Source organism: Clarias gariepinus, chromosome 9 (assembly GCF_024256425.1).
Source record: "Clarias gariepinus isolate MV-2021 ecotype Netherlands chromosome 9, CGAR_prim_01v2, whole genome shotgun sequence".
NCBI lineage: Eukaryota > Metazoa > Chordata > Actinopteri > Siluriformes > Clariidae > Clarias > Clarias gariepinus.
In genome coordinates, this window is record NC_071108.1 from 14,131,931 (window position 1) to 14,159,408 (window position 27,478).

At 37.2% G+C, this 27,478-nt stretch overlaps 1 protein-coding gene and 1 long non-coding RNA gene across 2 annotated transcripts; one reads left to right on the forward strand and one right to left on the reverse strand.

Moving 5' to 3' along the window:
• Positions 1 to 26,939, forward strand: LOC128530438 (uncharacterized). The gene is made up of 3 exons (XR_008361132.1): positions 1 to 191; positions 19,942 to 20,055; positions 26,834 to 26,939. It is a non-coding gene; the product is annotated as an uncharacterized LOC128530438 (long non-coding RNA).
• Positions 4,825 to 27,394, reverse strand: rnf11b (ring finger protein 11b). Its single transcript, XM_053504390.1, has 3 exons — positions 26,843 to 27,394; positions 8,814 to 8,983; positions 4,825 to 8,602 (listed from the first exon to the last, which is right to left on the reverse strand). The coding sequence occupies exons 1-3, from the start codon at positions 26,963 to 26,965 to the stop codon at positions 8,431 to 8,433; spliced, it is 465 nt and encodes a 154-aa protein (XP_053360365.1). The 5' UTR covers positions 26,966 to 27,394; the 3' UTR covers positions 4,825 to 8,430.
• Between the last annotated feature and the right edge of the window lie 84 nt (positions 27,395 to 27,478).

Sequence of the window (27,478 nt, forward strand, 5' to 3'; positions counted from 1 at the left end):
GAGGCTGTCGCCCTGCTGCCAAGACATTTCTGGAGCTTTCGAGTAAATAAATCTCCCGCGTTATTCGGGGAAATTTAGAAAATTCATACAGTCAGAGCAGTGAACTGAGGCTTTTCGAAAAACGTGACCCGTCACTGTAATGATGCGAGAGAGGCGATCCTCTTCCTGGTTGCGCGGCTGCGAAAAAACTGGTGAGTCCGTTAAGAGTCTCGTGCTCCATCACCGATTATTACAGACTACACGTTACCAACCAAAACTAATATCATGGTCAGTTATAAATCTTATTATAATGTATATATAAATATAATTCATGTGTTTATTCATTCATTTAAAGCCTGAGCTGTGTAAATATCCTATAATAACATAAACTGTTTATTACAAACAACAGCCATAGTTCCTTTAGCCATAGTTCCTATACCCAGAAACACCTGTTATCATTTTGTGACCTTATAGAAAAGATTTTCGGCAAGTTTTCTGTAAAATGAGTGAATTATTGTTACGAATTCATTCATAAACAGGATATGTAAATCACTCTACATGTTATTTTCCTCTTTGTGTGTCCTTTAGTATGCTAGCATGTTCATCTCAAAGTTACTTTATCATTCTGTTGAAACTCTTTGCTGGATTAGTATAGTATTAAACCACACATATAAACTAAAATTGTAGGGACATTATCATTTTAATTTCTATTTACATTATATGTCATTAAAGTCTATATGTAATGAAATATGAGGTCATACCCTAAAATGTGTACCCTTTTGCGCAATTAATATGCATTGTTTTATTAAAAAGCACTTGTGCCTTTACATCTTCACTCAGAAAAGTATTTACAGTCTAATGATGTGCCTTAAAACATTTTTTATATTACCATATAGTAATGTTTCAATGTATTGAGGCACATACTTTTTAGAGTAAATATAGTAGATAAAATAGTATGATGTATATTATATTATCTTAATATTTATAATCTTATCATAATTATATATATTTATATATATAAAACCTATAGCAATACATTTAGTATTTAAATATTTTTCTTCTTCTTTTCTTTTTTTCTAAAGTGTGTATAAATCTTTTTTGACTGACTGTATATATGCCTGATTAGGATAGTATTAAACCAGACATATACACTGTAATTTTAGGGATTTTATATATTTTTTATTTACATTGTCTGTTATTACATTTCGTATTTAATGTTGTTTTTTTGTATACACACAGAAAAATGAAGGTTATACTCTGAAATGTATACACTTGATCTGTATTTAATATCCATTTTTAAAATAGAAAGCACTTGAGCCTTTACGTCTTCACTTTAAAAGGTATTTACAGTCTAATAACGTGCCTCAAAACATTTTAAACAACATTATACTTTATCTATTTTAAATAGATAGATGGAAACAAAGACATACATAGACACATAGTCTCTCTCTTTTTCTAATTCTTTAATTTGTACATATATATATATATATATATATATATATATATATATATATATATATATATATATATATATAATATGATATATAATATGTACAAATTAGAGAATTAGAGAAAGACACACACACACACACACACACACACACACACAAATTATAAGGGTACCACCCAAGAAACAAGGAAATGTTTACATATACACAGTTCTATAATAGGGTATTTTGTAATTATTTAAAAAATGAAATAAGAAACAAACATTTTCACACTATTCGCTAATTTAACATTTTAAAATAATGTCAAATGTGCATTCTCTAGCTTGCTTCTTTTTCCTCTCTCTTTCACTTTTTTTTTTGAGTAAAATTTTTTGAAGATTAAGTACAGTGCATTTTACTGGACCAGTTTATTGGCTTTTTGTTTAAGCAATGCTTTTACTGATATTTCACAGGGTTTGCACTGCTTGCACACAGGCATGATGGTGTGCTTTTTGCTATTTCTGCGTTATTGCTCAATGTTGTTTTGCCTTGATCTAATATTTAATCCATGTCAAAATCTTTAAACAAAATTTAAGTCTCAGGACAATCACGAGGACAGCATGAGGACATGAGAACCCTACTTGAAACTTGGAAAATTGCGCAACGACGGGCAAGATATTTACTATATATGTAATAAGTGACGGTGGCCTTATTGATTCAGTTTCGTGTATTTACCTATTGGCCCACATTCTGAATTAGCTTCAGATATAGCATAAGTACAATTTATGCTAAGAAAATGACTATTTATTAATTATTAATTGTTTAAGTACGTCCGAATTCTGGTTAATTCTTTCTTTGTTAAGGCGGAAGGATCGCGGCCCTCCTTCCTCAACAGCTAACAGATTTGCAGCCACTTAAAAACCTTAGTTTCGGAGAACCTAATATGTCAGTCAAGTAGCCATGATGTGGTGTTGCACAAACGACACAGTTAATATCCTCTAAAGACTGGAGAGACCGCACATGTGCCTGCTTCTCCCCAGTGCTAAGAGGAGTTGATTGTGGTCAGATGACTGACAGGACACCGAATAGTTCAAGTACCGTGCGTCCTCTCTCTTTTACTGTTGCTATGCCGTATTATTATGTTCCTAAAATAATCTATCTGTGTATCCATCCATATGAGGGGCGTTCAAGTCAAACCGAGACTTGTGATTATATTTCTTGTGAATGGAAGCGTAAAACCGACTGACATGCGCAGAAGCCTTTAAGCGCAGTACAGTGATGAGACTCATTTTGATTGGTGCAAAGGTTTCAATCAAGGCATTTCCGCATGTTCGGGCCATTAATGGAGTTCTTAGGAGGCCAGCGTTTCAGACGTAAAGCATGCAATCTGTACAGAGAAAAAATTCTAGCATGAGGGAACCCAAGCACTAGTGCACTAGTGTAGGATTATATAGAGAAAAATATATATTTTCCCTTTTAGAACTGTTCTGTTATTCTGCCCAATCAGAAGTCCTGGTTTGACTTGAACACCTTGCATATTTATCTGGATTATGAAAAAAAATGCATGTATTAAATCAACAACAACCATTATTCTTATTATTATTGAAAGACAAATATAAAACATTTGAACAAAATCTAAATAGCTGATCTATCATTTCACACCTGTCAAGAACACATGCATGGGGTCCATGCAAACTGTAAACAAATGACTACGGAAATTTATTAGTAATTAATACTAGATAATTCTGTTGATAAAAGAGTATGGAAATGAATGAGGAAATCAATACTATTGAGTATTAATAAGCTATGTGATTGGTGGGTTTCCTCCCACACTACAAATACATGCAGAGGATGCTAATTGGTGTCTCCATAGTGTGTGAGCCCATAGTGTGTGTGTGTTTGTGCCCTGAGATGGACTGGCACTCCTTCCAGGGTATACCTCACCTAACGCCAGAGTTCCCTGGAATAGACTCCAGGGTCACCGCAACCCCTTTACAAGATAAGCTGTATGGAGAATAACAAAGTAGGCCTATTGCCAAAAATATATACACTTTCTATCTATCTATCTATCTATCTATCTATCTATCTATCTATCTCTCTCTTTATATATATATATATATATATTTTACATACACACTTGTTGAAAAGTTAAAAGCACACAAATGTGTATGGGATATCTTGTTTTTTTTAAATGAAGCAGTCCAATTTCCATTTACTGGAACTAAATAGCACATGGTGAAAGCCATCATTTTATTCTATGTACTGAGTAGAGAGGCCATTTTATAAGATCACTATAACAAAACTAGGCCCCTGCATGGCAGAATGTGTTTCATTTCCACCAACCATCCATGTTTAAAGAAACAAGTTTGACAATATTATTATTATTATTTTTTTTTTTTTTATTATTAGGTATTATAAGATACTTCTTCTGGCTCTCAGTATCAAATCCAATCGTTCTGATCCAGCAGAGGAGGGCTAAGTAAAGCAGGCAGTTTAATAAAATGGCTCATAGGACAGAGAAGGATAAAAAATGTTTTTTAAATATTTGACTCATTTGCAGCCACGCTCTCAAAATGAATAGATTGGAGGAAGAGTAAAAGCAGGAAATGGATCTTAACATCAAAAATATCTCAGCAGAAAGAAGTTGAATATCACACCCATCTCCATCTAGTGGATGATAAATGCTACTAAAGTTGGAATCAAGAAGTCAGAAGTTTAAATAATAACAAAAACTGACCAATGCTGTAAAGAGGGAAGAAACGTTTACAGAGCTGTCACCGGAAATGCACAAAACTCTAATACTAATCTGATTTGTTTAAAAAATGGATTTTACTTCTTATAACTGATAAGAATAATTAAAATGTCTCCAAACTATTAATTTAGTACTATTAGAATGTAGAATTTCATTGTGATGTACACAAGCTGTTCAATACTTTTTTTGTAAAAAAAAAAAAAAAACATTACACTGAATCTATGTCTATAAACGGTGATAGTCACATTCATGTGCATTGTGAAAGCAAGGCGAGGTCTGTGTGGCAGTGTTGTTGGTCTCACTTTTGTTCCTTTGCCCTCCTGATGCCAATCTCAGAGCTCCAGGAAAAACCACATTGCTCAACTGGTCTAAGGCAACATGTTTCATGCAGTGTGGAGGGGGGGGGGCGTTGAAAACAGGACTTCATTTCACATAAGTGACCAGCTGAATGAACCTGTTACTTGAAATAAGTATGAACAGACTGACACAGGAATGTGCATGGGTAAATGACTAAAGTATTAATGACTGATTATGTCCTAGAAACATGGAACCACATACAGTTGGTTTAAAGAACTTCTTGCGATTTCCTTAGGCTGGTCATTAATAAGGAAAGAACACATTTAAAATCACACACAGGTATGAACACACACACACACTTTGTTCAAGAAAAAAAAATGGAACTTTAATAGCAGCCACATCTGTGTTTCAGTTTTGTTTAAATGTTTGGGGAAATTTAAGGGATGGCATTTGGTAAGAAGACAAAGAACCCCCCTATCTCGAGAGCAGAGAAACAGCACATCAAATCAAGTTCCACTTCCTTTATGCATGACAATAACCATCTTTTATAGAACGAACATCAGCGAGGTTAGAAAAATAGAACAAAATGTGGGATTTTTTTTGTGCTTCAGCATCAAATATAGAAGAGGAGAGGGAAAGGGTTATCACCTGAACAAACATAAACATCAAGCGACATTTTAGATAAAGAGTAAATTATTTTCTTCACATCACTGCATGTCCATATCACTCAGGTTTCATTTAACATTTGTACCTCTTTATTATTCTTTTTTCTTTTCCTTTTTTCTTTAAACAAGTAGAGGTCAAAATGGAGACACAGTCCAAAGGAAGTACTGCTTTCTGCTGCTGTATGAGCCAGAGCCATGGAAACATAGCAAACTCACTTTAAGCCCAGTTACAGTTTTTTTCTAAAAGTAATACGATTGATGTAATTCATGATGGCCTTCTAATGTTAAATATTCGATTAAAATAAACATTACTGTCATAACACAATCTATATGTACAATAAGAACAAAATTCAAAATATATATGATTTAACATGAAGTCAGATGCACACACAAAAAAAACCAACACAACAGACACTCTGCAAATAAAAGTGACAAAGTTTATCATGTGATAATACCACCATGGTTTCTGTATAGATTCTGTATTGTATAGATTTAAGCAGTTAGGAATTACAAGGTTTGCATTACACTAAATAAAGGGCCCAACAGTTATTTATTTATTTTTGTATTTAATGCACACCAGAGTGTATTATTGCACCTAGTAATCACTGACTAACAAACAAAAAACTTCATACAACAGTTTTAAAATTATTCCTAGCAATTATAACTCATTCTTAAATGATTATTAATGCTCATAGCAAAAAAAAACAGGGCTACAGCCCATCCCCACAACTTAACTACATCACTGGTCTTACATTTAAATAAATAATTTGGTTCTGATAACAGACAAATTGTATCATGATTAAAACCAACTCATATAGTCAAAAGAAAAAAACATGGCGAGCCTTACTGTACTGCAAGAAAATAACAAAGAGCTCCTGACATGCAGCTTGGAAGTAACTGAACAGAGACAGCGTTATTGAATCAAGCATACTTGATTATTACAGCCCTATTATATCAAGTTGTTTGGTCTGTCATGTGACCAAAGCTACTAACGACTATTAAAGATAATTGAAGTGAGCGATTCATAGTGAGCACTAATATGCTAGTTATCTTTCTTCCAAAGTTTCTATAAAACTTTATCGCAGTCATTTGCAGCTTTAACATGCTTTTACCTTCATTTTTGTTAATAAGATGCTCAGTGAGATTCAGACAGAATGGTTAATTTGATCAGTCAAGAACACTCCACCAATTGACTCTGAGATGCTTGAACGCTGCTTTAGTGCCATATTTCAGGTTGTCATCCCATGGCAAGCTAAATTTTATGGCGTTTGGTTAGATTTCTGTAGACTCCTCTGTAGGATCTAATTTGTCCCCAAGACCGAATTATAATTGTTGGCAAATAGCAGCTTGCCTTAATAAACTCTTTGGCCTACCAGAGGGACAGGAAATGTTTAGAATTTTACAGGGTTTCCAGTCATACTGCAGGCAAACATAATGGTTCCAGTATCACACAGTAACAAATCGGAGCCTGCTTTTAGAATGTAGAGGCATTTTTCAATATTTTTTTTGTAGCTATTTTTCATGTGAAGGTGGCAGCACTGGATGTTGATAAAAGGCAGGGGCTTTGATTTACAATACAAACCAACAGAAAGCACATTACTATTTTATCACATTGCTCAGGAGGGATAAAGGATAGAGCATTCATTTACATATTCATATAATGGGAATCATACTGCATGTTGAGGCCAAAATATCAATATTTAAGTGACCAATTCAAAATTGAATTTCGGAACATGATCCATGTGGTCCTTAGCCAAATATTACTGTGCTGCATGCCATTAATAGATTCTCTATATTTTAGTTAGCAAACTTACAATTAAGTTTTTAAATAAGTAATTACTGATTAGGCACATAATCTTGTTCCACATTTCTCCTATCCAGGTTACCTTTCTTTACATTTTTTTCTTAGTTTCTCATAATGAGGAGCTAAGAAGCAAGAAAAGGAATTAAGAAATGAGAAGCATGTATGAATATACTCAGCTAATATACTAATTCCCACCTATTTAATCAATCCCCACTCTATCCCTACTTTCTTTCACTGGCATGCCGATCTGAAGGCATTGTTTCCACTTACTGGACATATTTTGAACCACAAGAGCAAACTTGTAGTGTACTGGTAAAATTATGAAACCTTCCAAACAACCAAAAAACTAATTACGTTGTTTAAATAGCCATTGTTTGGAACTGTATTTAAAACATGTTAAATGGTAGACCTAGTAGGTGCAGCCCTGAAACACCTACGATACAAACCATAAAATAAACTAATTGCATGATTTTTTTTAGGTTGTAACCTTTCCCCCTAAAACTACTAGCTATAAAAAAGGGTTATAATTCCAACTAGGGTGACCCAGTATGGAAGGGACATATAATATATACCCCGCTCAAATTATAGATGACAATCTGCACATTAAACTCATAATACATTTCACTTCAAAAACATTTGCCAAAACCCAAAGAGTCACAGTCAAGATAATTAGACTCCACTGTATGATATCCTCTAAAAGATGAAAAGGATTTTTTTCAGCCTAATCATTCTATTTCCCATCTTCCACCAAAGCATATCCTGCAGCAATTGGATATCTTTAGTACGCTTAACAGGAAACCTAGAGGCTGGGAGCTGAATGGAATGAGTTCAGTGAGTTGTACACGCCCCTACATGTAGAACAAGGCGCGCTGTTGGGAAAGGTGTCTGAGAAGTGCAAATTTCATCATATGTAATTTAGGTGCAAGCATGTTTCATTTTTTTTTTAACTCTGAAATTCTGACAAGCCCTTACTGGAAAAAGGAGAGAAAAAAAAATAAGAAAGAGAGAGAGAGAGAGAGTCACACCCCAGTGCATTACACATAGGGAAGGGGGGGGGTGGGATAACACAAAGCACAATTTGCATTTTCCCCTTCTATCTCTTTCCGTTTGAAAAAAAAAAGTTTTCTGCTTTCCAGTGTAAGAGGTGGCACAGCAGAATGGTCCGGGTTGTCAGAATGTTGTTGAAGAGTCTCATTTGTTTGGCTCCTTCAGGTTTCCCTGTCCAGCAGGACAACCCAGGAGAGCGGTCCTTTACTGTCCCCATAGTGTGATGAGAAATAGCTCTCATCTGTCCCCTGCCTAAGGTGGGATAATTATTGTGTGTGTGTGTGTGTGTGTGTGTGTGTGTGTGTGTGTGTGTGTGTGTGTGTGTGTGTGTGTGTGTGTGTGTGAGAGAGAGAGAGAGAGAGAGAGAGAAAGACAGAGAAAGAGAGAAACAGACAGTGTGTGTGTATATGTGTGTGGGTGTGTGCGTGTATGTGCGCGTGTGTGTGCAAGTGATTAAGTTCAGTTGGTTTCATAGGAGGAGAGAAGTGCAGCATCCACAGGCTCCATACATGAGGGGCAGGTGAAGGAGCGCATCAGCCAGTCATCAATGCAATCCATGTGGTAGATGTGCATGCAAGGCAGGAACCGGATCGGATCCCCATACACGAAGTCCAGCATGCAGATTACACACCTATAGAAAAAGCAGGAAACTCAGTCTATCATCAAACAAAACTGTGTGTTTATGCAGGGTTTGCATTTATGTTGCATCCTGCCCGTCTTACATGTCTTGCAGCAAAAAAAAAAAAAAAGAAATTTTCCCTTTATATTCATGTGAACACCCAGACCTCCAAACCCATGCTCAAGGCACAAATTAAACAAAACAGCAGCTGCTGACTACTTACTCTCGTATCTTTTTCTCAGTGCCATCACTGCCAGGGTCAAAAACTCCCTTGGGCAGGTGCTGAATGAGGCCGATCCTCTGCGCGATGCGCACTTGCTCTTCCTCGGTCAGCTGCGTCGCCAACCGGGTTTGACTCGGGGTGGGGTGATAAACAGGGACATGGTTCTGCTCCTAAACACACACAAAAACACACACGATTATAACGTCATCAGTGCACATAAAAGTACAAAAACAACGCTCCATAGATTTCCTGTATGTGAAACCAATACGCGAGCATGAGTAATAATCATCATGAAATTGCATTTCTGTAATCAAGTGGACTATGGTTATTACTAAGCATCCTCATATTGAGCAGAACAATTTCACATTGATCCACTAGGGGGCAATATTTCATTTAATCTCAGTCTTAGCCCCAGTACGGAAACTTGCTCAAAATACGTTGCAAAAGAGCCAGATGGAGAAACAGCTTAACTGTGAGAGACAAAGTGAGGTGAACAGAATGGCGTCTTTCAAACAGATGCCTACTCAGCATTCTCCACAACCAGCAATGAGGGCAAAACCGAATACCTCGCTAACTCTGCGAGGTAACAAATGCTAGGAGGTTACTGGTTTGAATATGTTTTAAGACTTATTTAAGAAACCGAGACACTCGACAACTGAATATTTGTGCATAATTACCAGTTGATGAGTCCTGAGACCTTATAAGTTAAAACCTGCACCTTAGGCTGAAAGAATCTATTTACTGGGGATGGGAATCACCAGGGGTCACCTGATACAATATCACAGTACCTAGGTGCTGATTCGATTTGTATTCTGTTAATATCACAATTTTATACATATCCTGATTCAATATTATGTGCGTGTAGTTTAGAGTGAACCTGTAGGATTATAGAGGAACTGCAACATTTGACCATCTCAGATGCAAACATATGTAGATTAAAAAGTAATGATTAAGAAATCAATTTTGGTGTCGGTGTAACGATACATGAAGAGCTACACAAAACGAATGACAATAAATGACGTAATAATTTTTTTCTCCCATTTCTACTACTTATAGCAGTAAATCCTTTTTATGTCTATAGCCCTGATTTATACTTCAATTAAAATACAACTGTATAGAATCAAATGGACATTTTTGTGTAGCTGTATTAATAACAGACCGTATGACAAACTCAGAGCTGGACAATCCTGTAGCAGGAGAGCTGGGACTGTACTAAAGTTGAGATGAGATCAAAAGTCAGGAGATCAGTTTTCTTTCTCTCTTTCCTTCACACACACACACACACACACAAGACCATAATCACATGCTGCCACGTCAAGCCAAACAAGTTAGTCCGCCTACTCTAACACACACCATGTTGGTTTCACTATCTTTAGAGTGTTCGTGTTAGATTTTGTTTTCCTGGAGGTTACTGTATTGGCATATTTATTTTTTAACTTACAAGGAACTTGAAATAGGCGGAAAATATCAGGTGCCAATAAAGCCGTGGTTTTTGATCGTGAACAGAAATGATTAAAAGTTGAACACATGCTCAATATAAATTAACAGGATAACCACTGAGCTAAACCAATACAAATGATTTATGGCTGAAAAACCACGAAGTTATAATAACAAAATATCCTACATATGGTCAAGAAAATATGAACTAATAATTTCTCATTACACTGATGGGCATTTGTTCAAGACTCAAACATGATTTCAAATTACCGATAGGAATGTTGTATTAATATTACTGCCTTCCTTACTGTAAATGAATAATGACAATGGCACAGTGAGAGAAACAAGTTACCTGAGGTGAGTCAGCAGCTCTGACAAGTTCCTGAGAAAGCTTTGTGCCTCATTCTCAGTCTCATTATTTGCGTTTAAGCTTACATGCCAGGACACAATTCTATATAGGTACAAGAGCTGGAGCAGGAAGTGATGAAGTAGCCTAGACTAGAGTGATGTTTAGTTACTCAGCTAATCAGCTGCATATGTATCATCACTGCACTATACTGACTAGGGATGACAATCATAAGGGATCGTCTGATACAATACCTGGACGTCGATTTGATTTGTATTGGGATTCTGTTAGCATTGTGATTTTTTTAAAAATATCCTGATTCCATTTTTGACATTTTTTTTTACAATTCTAACTAAACTTAGGAAAATAATTTGTTCCTACCCCACACAATGTTGTGCTGTCTGCCAATGTGTAAACAGCCGAGAGCATGCCACCTGCATGGTCATAAAGGAACTGCAACATATTACTATAGCATTGTGGCCTTGCACCTCCAGGGTTGAGAGTTCGATACCCGCCTAGGGTCTGTGTGCATAAAGTTTGCATGTTCTCCTTGTGCTTGAAGATGCAGATTACGCTAACTGGCATTCCCATTGGCACTGACCGGTGTGTATGCATAAGCACCCTGTGATGGATTTGCACCCAAAATATACTGCGTTGTTGTCGCACTGTCACTTTGTTGTTGCTCGTTTGCACATTTGCACGTGCACTTTATTTTGTCTGTTGTCTGAAAAAAAACCTGTAGATAGTCTTTTAGCTAGTTAGTCTTTAGTTAGTTTTTGTTAATTTATGTTGTAATTTATGTTAGGACTATTCAATTCAATTCAATTTTATTTATATAGCGCTTTTAACAATGGTCATTGTCTCAAAGCAGCTTCACAAAAAAAAAAAAAAATTAAAGAATTTTTTTTTTTTTTTAGAAAAAAAAAGAAAAGAAAATATTTGGAAGTGTGTATGTGTGAGAAAAATGTGTCTAGATAATAATGAAATGAATAAATGATGAATGAAATGTCTCTGATGAGCAAGCCAAGGGTGACGGCGACAGTGGCAAGGAAAAACTCCCTGAGATGGCAATAGGAAGAAACATTAAGAGGAACCAGACTCAACAGGGAACCCATCCTCATCTGGGTGATAACAGATAGAAATAACATCATGTGTGTTGTGCAGGTGAAAGTTCAATATAACAGAAGTTGTGTAGATTCAGTTCAGCAGCAGGTGCAGAGGGCAGATGGCGTCTGGATCACTGGAAGCACAGGAGCAGGATGGTAGCTCCAGCCATCATAAAGCAGAATCTAGCTGGAGCTGGTCCTTCTCAAGATGCCTTAGAAACCTCGCAGGGTTGGCCTTTGTCTACTAAACCTGGCACAATCTCCAGATGCCTCGGGATGGGTAGAGAAATACAGAAAAGATGGAGAGAATTAGCGTAGTTGCCATTCAGGATAGGTGTACTGGAGTATGAAATTATGGGATGAGTTACGCGTATGCCAGATTAAAGAGATGCGTCTTGAGTCTACTTTTGAATTGGGAAACCGTGTCTGCTCCCCGAACAATGTCTGGAAGGCTATTCCAAAGCTTTCGAGCCAAATATGAAAATGCCCTGCCCCTATCTGTCTTGTCTCTGCTAGCCAGCTAACTAGGCCTCTTAGTTAGCTAGTCTAGCTTTTCTGTTAATTTATGTTGTAAGTTTATGTTGCATGTAGCACCTTGGTCCTGGAGGAACGTTGTTTCGTTTCACTGTGTACTAACTGTATATGGTTGAAGTGACAATAAAGCCGACTTGAACCTAAACTTGAACAAGTTCCAGACCCCAACGACCCTGTACAGGACACGCAATATAGAACATAAAGGAATTAATAATTGAATGCAAAGTTAAATAAGTTAAGAAATCGATTCTTGAGTCAGTGTGATACATGAACTGCCACACAAAAGAATCGCAACATGTATGTAATTCGATTGTCCTGATTATTCTTATACTGACAGTAGAGCAATATGTGAGACAGCGGTATGGCACAGGGTTATCACTCAGTCCACTGTAATAAAATGACAACATAAACCAAATGCAAAGCACAATTAGCTTTGTCACATTGGTCAATCACTCAGTTACTTGATCAATGCAGTGAAAGATATCATAAACCCACACGCTAAAATAAAACATAACAAAAACATATCAGTATTATGTCTACACTTCAGATCTACACGATGATTTAAAATTCAACATTTTCATCCCAACAGCAGAGGATACAAATAGACACTGTAAAAATAGCTGATGTTTGCCAGTATAGACCCCATGACCTTGGAACACGTGGCAGGGTTTAGCTGAAACAGCCAAAAGCAGCTGGAGAGAAAAGAAAGGTCCTAGTGTCTTTAGTAGACAGACAGGAGAGTGCAGCCTGAATATTACTGACAGCGGTATGACAGGTGCACACACAAACACACTGACCAGCATTTCTGTCTTACAGGTGAGTGAGTGTACAAGTGGACAAGCGTACGAAGAAGAATAAGAACATGATCTCTGTCCTTCTTCTCACAACCGACACCTTCCTATTACTTAAGCATGGAGTTAGTCACTGAGACCCTCTTGGGTCAAGCTTTTACTCATTTATCTCTGAGGATAAGACTACAGTTTTTATTTAAGCTCATCCCCCGAACCTAAAATATTGCCCAGATTGTCCTGCTAAAACAATGTGTGGTACTATGGTTGACAAAGAGAGAAGCAGGGTGGAGGGGGTGTTCGAGGAAAGGTCCATGTCTCTCTCATGAGGCGGGATCTTTCTTGTCTGGACCGGACATGGTGCAGACAAAGAGCACTGTCTTGAATCCCCCTGCCACCATTTGTACAAGACAATGAACATGACTTTAAACAGATTTCCTTTGTGTGTGTGTGTGTGTGTGTGTGTGTGTGCGCGCGCGTGTGCGAGTCATACCAAAACAAGTCAACAGTATGATTCAGGTTCTTCATACAGTCAGATGTCAGATGAGACACACCTTGTTTCGGAGTTAGTCCCACTGGCCCAACAAATGCTCATACGTGAGATCTCGCCTATAGTTGTCAGACGATGATGAGGACTATAGATGAGTAACTGTAGGAAACATGCCTGAAAACATTTACACACTTTAATCGAAACATTTTGGCAGGGACACGTCTGTCTACTTCCATGGAGAAGGAAAAAAAGTTTAAATGGGTAACAATATTTATTTAGTCCTCTGAAATGCAAGATTTCACCCAACCACCTTCATCTTTTACTACAGTGCACACTGTGTCCTTATGCTCATAGAAATCACATTTTCATATATTGCTGCACAAATAAAAAAAAAAAAAAAAAAAAAATCAAAATCTCAATACGGACACTTGTGCCTTCATTTAATCGCAAAAGGCTGCAATTTATTATAGGTAATATATGTCTAATTAGGAATTTATGTTAATGTTAAGTAATTGTTTTTTAAAAAACTTTTGAGATGATAAGAATATCAACAAAAATCATCTTATTGAGATCACTTCTGACATTATTCTGTTATCTTATAAATACATTTGAATACAAAATTGTATATTTACTAGTTAAACATTACAGTCAACTGACTTTATTTGCACATAACATTGCAATTAAGAGCTGACCAACTGAAGCAACCCCAGATCATAACACTGCCTCCAAAGACTTCTCCTGCATTGCATCATGTGCTTCCCATTCTTACCCTGACGTCTTATGACCTTTTTCCATTGCTCCAAAGTCCAATATTTATGCTCTCTAGCATTTTTTTTTACCTAGTCAAAGCTGTGTAACCTAAATCGCATTAGTCAGAGGAGAATGGCCAGACTGGTTTGAACTGATAGAAAAGCAGCAGTAACTCAAATGGCCTCCACAGTCACCAGATCTCAATCCAAAAGAGCGCCTTTGGGATATGGAAGATTAATATTATGGCTGTCCAGCCAACAAATCTGCAGCAACTGTGTGATGCCATCATTTCAACATGCACCAAGATCTCTACAGAATGTTTCCAGCACCCTTGTTGAATCTATGCCACGAAGAATTAAGGCAGTTCTGAATGCAAAAGCAGGTCCCACCAAATACTACTAAGGCATACCTAATAAAGTGGCTGGTGAGTGTATCTCTTACTACAAAGAGTTAAGCTTGACAGAATGATAACCATAAGTGTTCCAGTAATACAGCAAAACTGTCAAATATGCAAGCATTATATCAATTTTTATATTTAATTAGAATAAGCGTAATTTTAAAACATTAACCTATTTCTGCCAATTTATACCTATTTAATATTTATTTTCAACTTATGTCTAGCAAGAAACTCACAGCATGCCCCTTAACTGCACAAGGAAGCATATTCACATGCAAACAGAAGTGAAGTGAAACAGGGGGAATCTTTATTTGAGAAGGTTAACTAAACAACAGCATATTCAGCTGCACGTCAGCAAGGTGACAAAGCACACAACACATGAAGAGACACGACTCTGTTCATTAAAAAAATTCTAGAACAGCCATACATACTGTACAGATCCAACAATAATGTGTATTGGTACATTTCCAACCGCTGTGCAGAAGCAGTGAAAATAACCAGACAAATATATACATTTACAATTAAGACACTAGATAGATCAAAGATTGCAAAACCAAAAATCCTTGGGGTAAAATGGGACCTCAAATAACATTAATCCTAGACCCTAACCACCCAAAGATACTGTACAACACAGAATAACATGCATCTCCAGTCTGAAACACAGATGTTTCTACACCCTGGACTTTTGCTTGAACTCTATTAAGGCAGGATGAGATGTGGATCAGGTCCGTCACAAGCCTTTTGATTATACTTCAAGGGCTAGATGCATATAACATATTCAAGTTTAACAAAGGTGCTCAACAGATAGCAATGTTGACTCGCACCTTGAAACTCGCCCCCGGTCTGTGTAGTGTCAGCGTGGGTTTTCTCCGGGTACTCCGGTTTACCCCTGCGGTCCAAAGACACACATTGTAGGCTGTCTGGAGTTTCCAAATTGCCCGTAGTGTATGATGGGCTGTATGAGTGTGTGTTCATCTGTACATGTCATTGATTGGCACCTCATCCAGGGTGTCCACTGCCTTGCACTATAGATTGTTCCCTTTCCCCAATTTAAGAGGATTAAAAACAACAGGTACAAAAATAAGTGACTCCTTCAAGAGATTCAAATACCTGCTTATTTTCATGCTTATAATTAACCAATTTTAGTTACGATTAATACGTGATGAATGGGCTATATAGTGAAGCACAGTGGATCATTTCTACATAGCCCACACAACTTTATTACACGTAAATGGTGCTTTGTTAAGCCTGCATGCTTTCAGAGAAACCGACACCTCTCCACAAATGGCTCTTTCATAAAGAAAAAAAAAGAAAAAAAATCACCTCAACCAAAAAAAAAAAAGAAAAAAAAAAGGCCCACTTTGCCTCATGCGCAACCACAGTTGGAGTGTTTCAGGAGTTCCCCGCCATGTATACTCACCAGAAAATAGCAGTGGGTTAAAGATACTGGCACAGTCAAGTACTTTCATGTTTCGTTATGATTTATTATATGCAGCTGGAACTTGGAATTAAGTAATTAAATATACAGTTTGTACATGACACAGCAGGTATAACACTTAATTGTTCAAGGCAGTTTAGTTTTAATGAATATATCAAAGCAGCAACATTTTTTGTCACTTTTTGTCACATTTGTCGAAATGCAATTAAATTAGATTACCCGGATGCCTGTGATGTATCAGCAAACAGAAACAGACTGTTCAATTCAATTTACAGAGCGTTTTTTGGGACCAGAATGTGTTTATGGTGAAAATAATAAGCATAACAAGGTCTTCCAAATGATGCTTTGCACAAATTAACATTTTCCTATATCAGATTTGGGCCCAACATACACTTTTTACTTTTAAGAATGACTACTCAACATCACCAAACAATAGTTTAGAGCATCACACCTGTAGGATTTTAGAGGAACAGCAACATTTTGCCATTTTATCATTCATTCGCCTTCAATACGGCATATACGATACAGGGTCGCAGTGGCCAGAAACCTCTCCCAGGAGACTTAGGGCACAAGGTGGAGTACATCCTGGACAAGATGCCAATCCATTGCCACTACAGGGCAACTTGGGAATGCCAGTTAACCTAATCTGCTAATATCTTTGAATGTGAGAGAAAACTTGACTATTCTGAGTAACCCATAGAGCGCAGGAAGAACATGCAAACGCCACACACAGAGACCAGAAGTGGGAATCGAACCCTCGACACTGGAGATGCAAGCTACAGTGCTAACCACTAACATTTTAAATGTAAAATAATTTTTAAAAATCTTAATAAAACATCTTTGTATCCTGTGGCGAAATATGTTACAACATGTTTTGCTACAGGTTGTCCGGTGCACAAAGCAAGATTCATGAAAACATGAGCACTGACCTCAACCCCACCTAAAGGCTGCAAAAAATAAAAATAAAAATCTCAACAGCCACACTTCAAAATCTAGAGTGAACCCTTCCCAAAAGAGTAAAAGTCTAAAACAGTAAAGGCAGGACTGAATGTGTAATGAGATTTTCAAAAAGCACATTTGGATATGATGGTCAGGTGTCCACTTCATTTTATTGAAAATAGGGGGTTGCAGGTAGGTTACACTGGTATACCTAGAATCGGATTTCTGTACTCCAATATTTATTAAGATCAATGTTTTTTTAAATCCCAGTGATCATTAAAAAAAAAAAAAAGTTGTATTTACAGACACCTGCTTGCTGCTGTGTTCTTAGCTAGCACCATATGTCCATACTCTCCTACCAAAAAATCTTGGCTGATCTAGAATTTTAGACAAAATCAGATTTTTAAAAACTAAATTGAACACTGGTACTAAACTGCGTGTCTTACACATGCCATCTGTTAGTTTGGATCTTCCTAGCAATCATAAAAAAAGGTTTTACGATACAGCTTGCTAGATGATTGGCTCTTAATTTATGCAGCAATAACACTTTCCTGTCAAGTGTTCATTCCAGATTTTCCTTATAAAAAACTTAAAATGGATAGTTTGGGACTTTCCCAGTCTGCATAAAATCAAAATTGAGTTACATAAAGGTACATTACGATAAGCCTTGGCCGTTATAAAGTTTTCCTGTTCCGCAAGATCCGTCTGTGTCAAATTCCACAACTATCATTCCTTGCAAAAATGTACTCCAAAGTTCAGCTGAGACTCGTATGAAACGGTTGTTTTCCACAAAACTAGGACAGGGGACAGGTAAAAGTCAATTTAGCATTAATACACTGATACAACTTTGAAAGATACCAGCTTGCTGCAAGCACATCATATGAATCTCAGGTGAACTTTGAAATGCATTTTTGCAAGGAATTTGGCTCCGATTACTTACATAGCACTCGTGTTCTAAATGATGAACTTGACAATCGGTGTGCAGGGGAGTAAAAGTTATAACGATCGAGACCTATTATAATGTAATAACATATACCTCAGTTTTGAGGTAAGATGGACCGAAGTAACCATTTAAGCTTCTGAATGTTTACAAAAATTAAAGCAAGTCCTGTTAATCCACCACCGCAACCGTAAGATTAGCTCTATCCAGGTCAATACTGATTTCTTTATTTCTTTTTTATTTCTTTTAAGTTTATAATAACATGAGGGAGAGGAGAGCGAAGATATCTGAGGGTCACCGGACACCGGCATTTAATACTAACCTCAGCAAAAAACTATAGTTATTATTTTAACTTTTTATTTTAATTATTTTTATGAAAAAATAAAGGTGAATTAATGAACATCTGTGAATTTTTTTATAATCAAAATTATATTTTCAGTACAAGATTCAGTACAATTTTTTACAGTTATAAAAGTAAATCAGTTAATGAGATTTCAGTTGTTACTAAAAAGGTATAAAAAGATATTTCAATATCCTGATATCACAGAATCTCTAAATTTTTCCCACACAAAATCTGCCCAAAATGTCTTGTGACATAATTTATCATAAGCATAAGATTTAAGGGGTTGAAGTAGATATTTATGTTCAATAAGACCATGATGACTCCTTTTTAAAGAAACAAATATTTTGTTATTGAAAAAATGTTTGTTGGTGAAAGACATCATTAAGGCAGATAGCATGTTTTTAATACTTCACGGTTTCATGCTTTTAAAATATTATAGCAAGCAACCTTATTAATGACAGTCATGAAGTTGGACTAGTGTATTAGGATTATAGTGAATGTGCTGAGTGTATATTAAGCCATCTGGAAGCCTAGGTTAAAAGAAACAAACTGCTGGAACAGATAACTAAAGAAAGAGATATCAAGGACACGCATTGTTAAAAATACAATATGTTAATTATCTCTAAACTTGAGCTTGAAACATAACTGCTTTCTGAACAGACAAAATGTACAACATGTATAGACTCACCACAGGAACGCTTTTTATTTATCATTCAATTATTACTTGTTAACACTTTAGATCATATTCTAAGAGCTCTGCAGCTATAAGCTATGCAACATTTAATTCCTGATCAACTTACATAACATTTAACAAATTCAAAATGATTAAAAGTTGAGAATGTGCTTTAATAGGTTACTTAAAGATATAAAAATTCTAGTAGTAACAATAAAACAGACCGAGTCTTTTTGTACTCTCAATGATATGATCTCTATCATTGTAGGCCTACGTAATGTTTTCTTTTTTTAATCAAGTGCTTGCATAAGACATATTTGACAGACATGAAAATATTAGGTGTGAACTGCTGGCTGTCTCAACTGTCTACTATTTAGACAGATTTTAACAACTTCTTTTGGTCTTTGCATGTGCACATAGAAAAAATATGTGAATAAAATGAAAGACAGGCTGCGACATAAGGTACTGAGCAGGAGAGTGGAAAAATAAACAAGGCTGTAGCAGGAAAGGGATTTTGGCTTGATTATATCCAGCATGCCACGCTTTAGCTGAGCTGTCTCTCACACCCACACAGTGTGTGTTCCCTGTTAAAGAGAAGAACGAGCGAGGTAGGGACAGCCGGACGAGTACACTGCAGTCCAGTCGTAAAACAAACAGGCAGCTGGAGACCAGCCAGCAAGAGTGCAATCACTACGATGGGGGAGAAACCATTTGTACAGGGAAGCTCTATCATTTCTTACAATCCTTTTGACACACATTCATGTTCTCTCTCAGACTCAAAATTACACTTACCCTCCTATGCCCAGTCTGCTGCGATGAGTCAGCATTTCCAGCCAACTGTTCTCCAAGTAATTCTTACCTAACAACTTAATGTACACAAAAGCCTTGTCACATCAGTATAGACAAGACAATGCTTCTCCAGTAACATGTCTGTCTCTTATTTGCAGTTTGAAGCTTCAGGAGAGTTGGTGTGTTGGTGCCAGAGATGTGTGCGCTGAGCTGGAACAACCCTCTATTTGCACTGCTGAACATGGAAGGATTCAGGAAGCCTGAGGAGTCCAGTAAGATATCGCCCACAAACACACAAACTCCTTTTCTTCTGCGGTGTTGTAGGGATTTTCCTTTAGACCAAGTCTGTGGAACCCTGTTCCCCTTTAGAGATTCAGGTCTTACTGAACGCAACGAAAGGATTGCTTGTCCTGGATGCGTCCCTGGATTTAGACAGGTGTATAGGTTTGACACATATGCATCTGACACAACAGACAGGAGATTCACTGGTGAGGTCATAGACTTTATTTTGGCTTACAGACAGAAGGCTGTTAAAACAAAAAGTGGTTTTTTTAACGTTTTTCTTAACATGGTAACATGTTTCTAAGATTTATATCAATAATGCTAAAAAGCTTTAAAACTATAAGGGTTTTAGACAAGGGTGGGGGGGGGGGGGAATACATCAAGCATTCTTGGCAGTCTGCACAGGAATGTGCTGAGATTGAAAATGATTTGGGCTGGAGAGTTGGCCTGGACTCTCTCTTTGTCTGCGCCAAACAGTTCAAACAGACCTCCTAACATTCAGCCAAAAAAAGGCTTCTGTTGAACACTGCTGTCAATATACTGCACGAACCAGCAGTCCTGTGTAATTCTGTTTTCATTCCTCAGTCTCCTTCAAAGCCCTTAGCTTAGACTTATCTTTTTTTTATACTTAGCAAAAAAGAACCTAAAGCAAAGAAAAAAAAAATAGTGCTAAGCATTTTCTTAAACAACACCGTTACCTTCATTAGTTTGTTAACTACGCATGTTTTTGTAAAAGCTGAATAAGGGAACAGCAACCTGGAAGTCTTATCTAGAAGATCTTATCGTCGGCAAACCTCTGCACAAGTTTCATCTTATCTGATGCTACACAAAAGTGCCAAATCTGCTTTTCAGTTTCTTTGAAAGTAGCTCTCAAAAATAAAAATAAATAAATAAATAAAAGGCACCTTTTCACAGAACTCGAAATCCGTTTAAAGCCTACGGAAATGCAGAATACAGTCAGATCAGAAGTTCAGATAAATTTTCAGTTACATTAGATCAGTGGTTTCCTTAAGAAAGAAATGTTCATACAAAACACAATCTAAGGGCCTTCAATGCTTGGCCAGTACCGACTCATAATCTTCACTTTTGTTTTGGTAATTCTAAAGGCGGGACATGATAACTGTGGCACTTTGTGCCCTGAAATTTTTTCATTTCCTTCTTATTCCTCAATATCACACTTAGAACGCACAGAACACAGCTTAGATTTAACGTGAAAAAAACAACTAACAAGTCATTGGAACATGAACTACAAGCTAACCAATACAGACGGCACAATACTAGACAAAAAATGGATGTCTAAATTATTCTAAATTAAAATTTAAAAACATAATTTAGCTTCCTAAACACCTAGCTTTAGATTTATTACACATACTATGGTTGCAAAAGATTTTTAAAAGTTTATCAACCATTAAATTAATGGAAGGCTTACCTTACAACTAGTAACTTATTTTGAGAAGAACATATAAGTTTTTACAGTTATGCCCACCAATACTAACGCTTATCTTCCAAATACTGTAACACAAACTGCTATTCTGACACAGGGCTCTAAGCTGTGCTCCAAAATTCATTGGTAGTAAGAATGCTCTCTCAGAGGGGAGGGATGAGAGGTACTTGTGCTCCCACATTAATCATGGCTCTACAGCCAATCAGGGTAAGCTGTGAGCTCGCACATGCTTAAGGAGCAACTAGCGCTTTCCTCCGAGTGTGTTACTCCGCCCCTAACGGTGCGTGAGCAAGCAGTTCGGAAAAAGATGCGGTCGGCTGACGTCACGCAGTTCGGAGGAAACACTGGATAGTCTTCGCCCTCCCGATTGAGTGGTGGTAGTAGTAGCCCTAATGTAGGAGCCCCCTAGTGACGGGGAGGAATTGGCTATGACTAATATTGGGAAGAAAATTTGAAAAAACAAAAAAATAAATTAATTAATTAAAAAAAATTACAATTAATTAATTCATTTATCATGTTAATCCATCGCGGGGCGCACACACACACACAAATTTCCTTTAATTTAGGAATGCCAATTAACCAACCCGCTCCAGGCATTTAACCCGCAACCCTGGGGGTGCGAGGCCACAGTGCTAACCACTACATGACCGTGACGCCTAAATTACAATTATAAATTAGAATTGTATATAAATGTACATGTCTAAAGAGAACAACCATTTTCCTCCACTGTCAAAGGTTAGGCTTAAAATGTAAAAAAATACACTAATAATAATCATCATCATCATCATTATATAAAAAACAGAGCAGCTTTGGTAGATTGGTTTCTGTCATGTAGGTACACAGATTTCCTTTGTGTGTATGCACATATACTGTACACAGATATAAACGGACTTTAACCTCACTCCCCATTTGCATTAACCATAAAACAGTTGTATTTCACTTTCACTTTTGTCACACAGAAGCAGCAAAGCAACTACAAAACACCTTAACCAAAGGAACTATAATCATTTTATGTAATTTTTTTTTCTATAATGCAAATTTTATCTGCCTACAGGACATCTCCTATAAGGATGGCTGTGTTTTCAGTTAAGTTTTGGCAAATTCAAAAATGAATTTTTTTTTTACATTTAATGTTAGCAGTAGGGTTCTTCCACAAGTCTCCTACCATACAGACCCCTGGGGCAAGCTGGCATTGTCGTAATTTAAGTCTGTCTGATTTTGTTTGAAAATTGAGAGGTTCATTTTCCACCATTCCAACAAACCTTCGCTGCGATATCTCATCAATAGTTCTCTTCATCCATTTTTAAGCCACATCCAGAGAGATTATCAACAGTGCCAAGAGCTGTGAACTTCTTGATCATGTTACGTTGGCACGGGAACATTAAGATCTCTTGAGATGTACTTGTAGCCTTGAGACTTGAGATTTTGTTTCTTAATTCAGCGTGGTACACACAGGCACACAACACAATGCTGAGACCTGATTTCTATTTCACTTGTCACTTGTGAGTTTTTTTTTTTTCAAAATTAAAAGATGATCACCTGCATGAAGGCCAATTATTTCTTATATTTTCTTAGGGGGCCAATAATAATCTGAGTTGAAAATGTTTATGATGTGTGTTCTGTGTGTGTTTTATTCAAATACAAACAATGGAAATACACATGTGGATAAGGCTTTAAAAAAACTTTTTTTAATTTTAAGAATTAATCTGTAATCTGGGAAAAAAAGTAAAAGAGTGTCAATAGTTTTGGTCACAACTGTATACGTCACTATAGCTAAGCAGCTACACCCAACTGAAATCATGGAACATAATCAAGATGCCATGTAAAGCTATGGTAAGACTGTATGAAAAATTGTAACGAAAACTAGTGGCAGAGCAGCATCTATGCAACCATAAATTTACATAAAACAAGGTTCATCTATATTATAAGGGGCATGTAAAGGTTTAAAAAGAAACATACACTCTGGACATTTTGTCACAGAGTAAACTCTTTTTTATAAGATTTATATTTGACTGTTGATTTTAATAGGCCTCACTTTCTAGTTTGTCTTACTTCTGAGAATAGTCAAAAGTTCAGCACAGTATTTGGCTAAATATTTTGGAAAAAAAGGGGGACCTAGATCAAGTACACAAAGACCAGCTGGTCCCAGGCACCTGGGACTAAACCAGAGCGGTTGCGTAAAAAGTTATTAATCTCTTAGTACCCAAGCCAATTACATTTAATGACCACACCGGTTGCGGGCAATGGTGCAATTTCCTTGTTGTACACTGGTTAGCACAAAGCTTCCCTAATGTGATGTAAAAGAAGAAAATACAGTAGTTTTAGTCCAGCACGTCCAAGGCGTTTTTACATTAGGCATGATTGGTGTGTACCGTGCCCACACAGGATTGCTCCCCCTTCCCTGCTGGCCAGCGTTAATATTGTTTTACTTTTCCGTTCTCGGGTATACTTGCGTATTCACACGCTCCGATAGAGCAGATGACAGTATTCCAACTACTTGGTTTATGAGCCTCCATTAAACACAAGAGAAGAAGAGAAAAAGGAAGTTAACTTTCATGCTATGCCTAATATTATTAATATTTTAGAAAAAATGTCAGAAGCAACACTCTCCATGTCTTTCTACTTTGTTAGCTATAGCTGTGTAGGTCATAGGATGAGATTGTTGTGTGCCAAGCGTACACAGAGGTTTCGAAGGAGACAGATGACACCGACGATATCAAGTCTAAACAGCTACCTAAACTACCGTTCAAAAGTTTGGGGTCCACGATCGTTCCTGGTTTTTATTTCTTTCTACATTGTAAAGGAATTCTGTAGGCGTCCAAAAAATGCATTAATCCCCTTTGAACAGTTAATGGTGAGATGTGTCTGCTACTTGTGCTCTGTAAAGAATTCATAACGCCTCTAATCTGAGATGCTGTTAATTGGTCATTTTTCAGGCTGATAACTCTAAATGAACTTCTCGTCTGCGGCAGAGGTAGGTTTTGGTCTCGCCCTCCTGGGATGGCCTAGATGAGAGCAAGTTTCATTATGGTGCTTGACGGATTTGGCAAATGCACTTGACAATACTGTTTTTGCAAGAACTTTTACAGAAAGGCTGATCTCTGTGTCTTAAAATAACAACTAACTGTTGTTTTTCTTGTTGTTATGTAATTCCATATGTGTTATTTCATAGCTTCGAAATCCCCAGTATTGTTGTAGAATGTAGAAAAGAAATCACTAAACAAAAACAAAGAAAATTTGCAAGTGACCCCAAACTTTTGAACGGTAGTGTATTTCAGTACCTGAGCAAGTGTATTATTGCTCAGGTACAACTGGTTTACATTTCTGATACTCTGTACAGTTTCCAAGTCTGGAACAATGTGTCCTCACTGACCAAAATGAACCAGACTTTGGGGTCAAGTGTTCTCGAAAACTTTCCCAATCTCTAAAGTGAAAATGCACCATGTTCCCTCTGCACCATATCATGTCCTTTAACTAGCTGGGATACACAAAGAAAACAATATTACTGTGTTATAATGTATATGTGACAACGTCTGCTTCTTTTAAAAAGAAAGAAGCAGACCGTCCTTACAGTCACCAGTCATTTAAATGAGATACCAATGATTCATCACAGACAAAACAAGGGATAACGCCTACAAATGTCTAATTACTCTTAAACTATTATATACAGCAGATTACATCATTTTGATCTATTTTCTCTTTAAACTTTTCCTATGTTACCTACGATGCCGTTCTCTTGTCCACTTAAAGTTCCGCGAGAGCAAATATTTTTACTGTTTTTGTTTACCATTTATTTCTTTTTTTGCTTGAGACCTTCAAGATTAAACAGATCAGCTTCTACAGCTTTGACCCTCATGATGATAAAAACAATCTTTAACTAACATCAACTCAACTGCTGAGTACAGCTGTACTGGATTCTGGGACTGCAACTTTTGGACTCTCCACTCTATCTGTGTTGGATTTCTCATTAATATGATGTTGAATATCTAAACATTAACAGCTGAAAATTACTGAAAAGAATTCTATTAAACCCTAATGTCCCTGTGACAGCAGCGTAGCACCTTGTGCATACCTTCTGACTGGAATAACAAAAATACAACACGGAGCAACAACCTATCTCATGCATTATTAAACATATCAAAATTACTTTCTATACTATTGCTAATGAGTGTGTGTTTGATTATGGATTTTCCTTTAAAAACTCATTTACGTTAGTGTGTGTTGTGGTGTGGAGAGTACACTACATGGAGTACACTACAAGTCACTTATCCCATGTAAAGTGCAATCTTAATGCTTCAGTATATGAAGACATTTTGGACAATGCTGTGCTTCCAACTTTGTGGCAACAGTTTGGGAAAACCCCTTTTCTATTCGAAAAGACTATAGAGACATGGTTTGATGAGTTTGGTGTGGATGACCTCGACTGGCCCACTCAGAGCTTTGACCTCAACCCCAATGATCACCTTTGGTATGAACTGGTAGAGAGATTGCAAACCAGGCCTTCTCGTCCAACATCAGTGCCTGACCTCATAAATGCGCTACAGAATGAATGAGCAGAGAAATACTTAAAAATCTTGACGACAGCCTTCCAAGAAGAGTGGAGGCTGTTAAAGCTTACCAACTCCGTATTAAAGCACAGGTATTTGGATACAATGTCATTACAGGTTACTTTTATATTCCATATAGCGTATTTAGACTCTTGGTCGGTGTACAGTACTTTCCTGTTAGTGAGTCACTGGGTGATTCTGTACTTCATGATTGGTATGAAAGCAAAATGTGTAAAAGCAATACAGGGAAAGAACCAAAAGCAATACCAAGAAATGTAGTGAGTAGAGTTAGATCTCTTAGTGTGTGCTAAAGGAGCGGCGAAGGAAAAGTGGCAGTAAAATGGCCAAGTTTAAACACCTTGTCTGTCTGACAAAAAACCCAGACAAAGGGAATGTACTCAGCTAGCCTAATTGAGCTACCACACACATACACACACACCCACCACAAGGAATTTAGGACAATGTTAACACACACACGTAATACAGCCAAGATATAACGACAAAATCTGTTACTACAATGTTTCCTTTTTTTATTTATTTACTTTATAATGTGCTTTGTAACGTTATTGTATAATGCGTTTTGTAATACTGTGACATTATTATATCACACACACACACATCCTGACCACGGCTGTTAGCATACCCGTTACTCCCGAGTCTATCAGAGTTGAGTTGAATTGTAGCTCGATCAGGAACAAAGAGAAGTGAAGTGAAGCAGCTGCGTGTTGTTTAAACAGCCCCCCTCTCCCTCTCTTTCTCCTGCTGTTTCCGACTCAGGCCTCTTACCTGGTAAGGAGGTGGCGGCTCCAGGTCCGGATCAGTGCCGTCGCCGAAGCTGGCTCTGTCTGACTGCGACTCGTGGAGCAAAGAGATGTCATCCGAAGTAGGTGACTTTAAACAATTGCCCATGTCCTTCCTCTCTCTCCAACTCCTCCAACACCACACTGTTCAGCTCGAATATCTACTTTCTATCACCCTGACACGACTTTAGCACTTAAATGGACGCTCTTGGGCACTTTCTGACAGGCGCGTCGAAAGCCTCAAAGCCGAGAGAGCCTCTCTATCCCTCTGTCTTTCTCTCTCTCTCTCTCTCTCTCTCGCCTCAACAAAAACAAACCATGTCGACACAAAGAGCTGGTATGAGGAGCAGCCTTACGCAGCAGGAACAGACATAAAAAATAGGTTATTGTGTTTTAGAAAACCTGACTACCTTCAAACGAAATCAGCTAAACGAGTTGAAAGTCTCGTTACTTAAGGTTTTAGCTCGTTACTGTATTTGCTCCTTATCCGTGTCTGACAAATTCCATAATATCAAATTTTGTCTCCCCTCAATGGTCATTCGGTCTTTCAGTCACGCTAAACTCCGCCCCCCGTGACGTCTACCAATTAAAAAGCTTCTTCTTCAACCAGGAAGTGAGCTGG

Coding starts and splice junctions, on each gene's coding strand:
- rnf11b (XM_053504390.1), bottom strand. CDS start 26,965: ATGGGCAATTGTTTAAAGTCACCTACTTCGGATGACATCTCTTTGCTC. Junction 8,984..26,842: donor AGCCGCCACCTCCTTACCAG/GTAAGAGGCCTG, acceptor GTGTGTGTTTAG/GAGCAGAACCATGTCCCTGT. Junction 8,603..8,813: donor ACTGAGAAAAAGATACGAGA/GTAAGTAGTCAG, acceptor CTTTTTCTATAG/GTGTGTAATCTGCATGCTGG.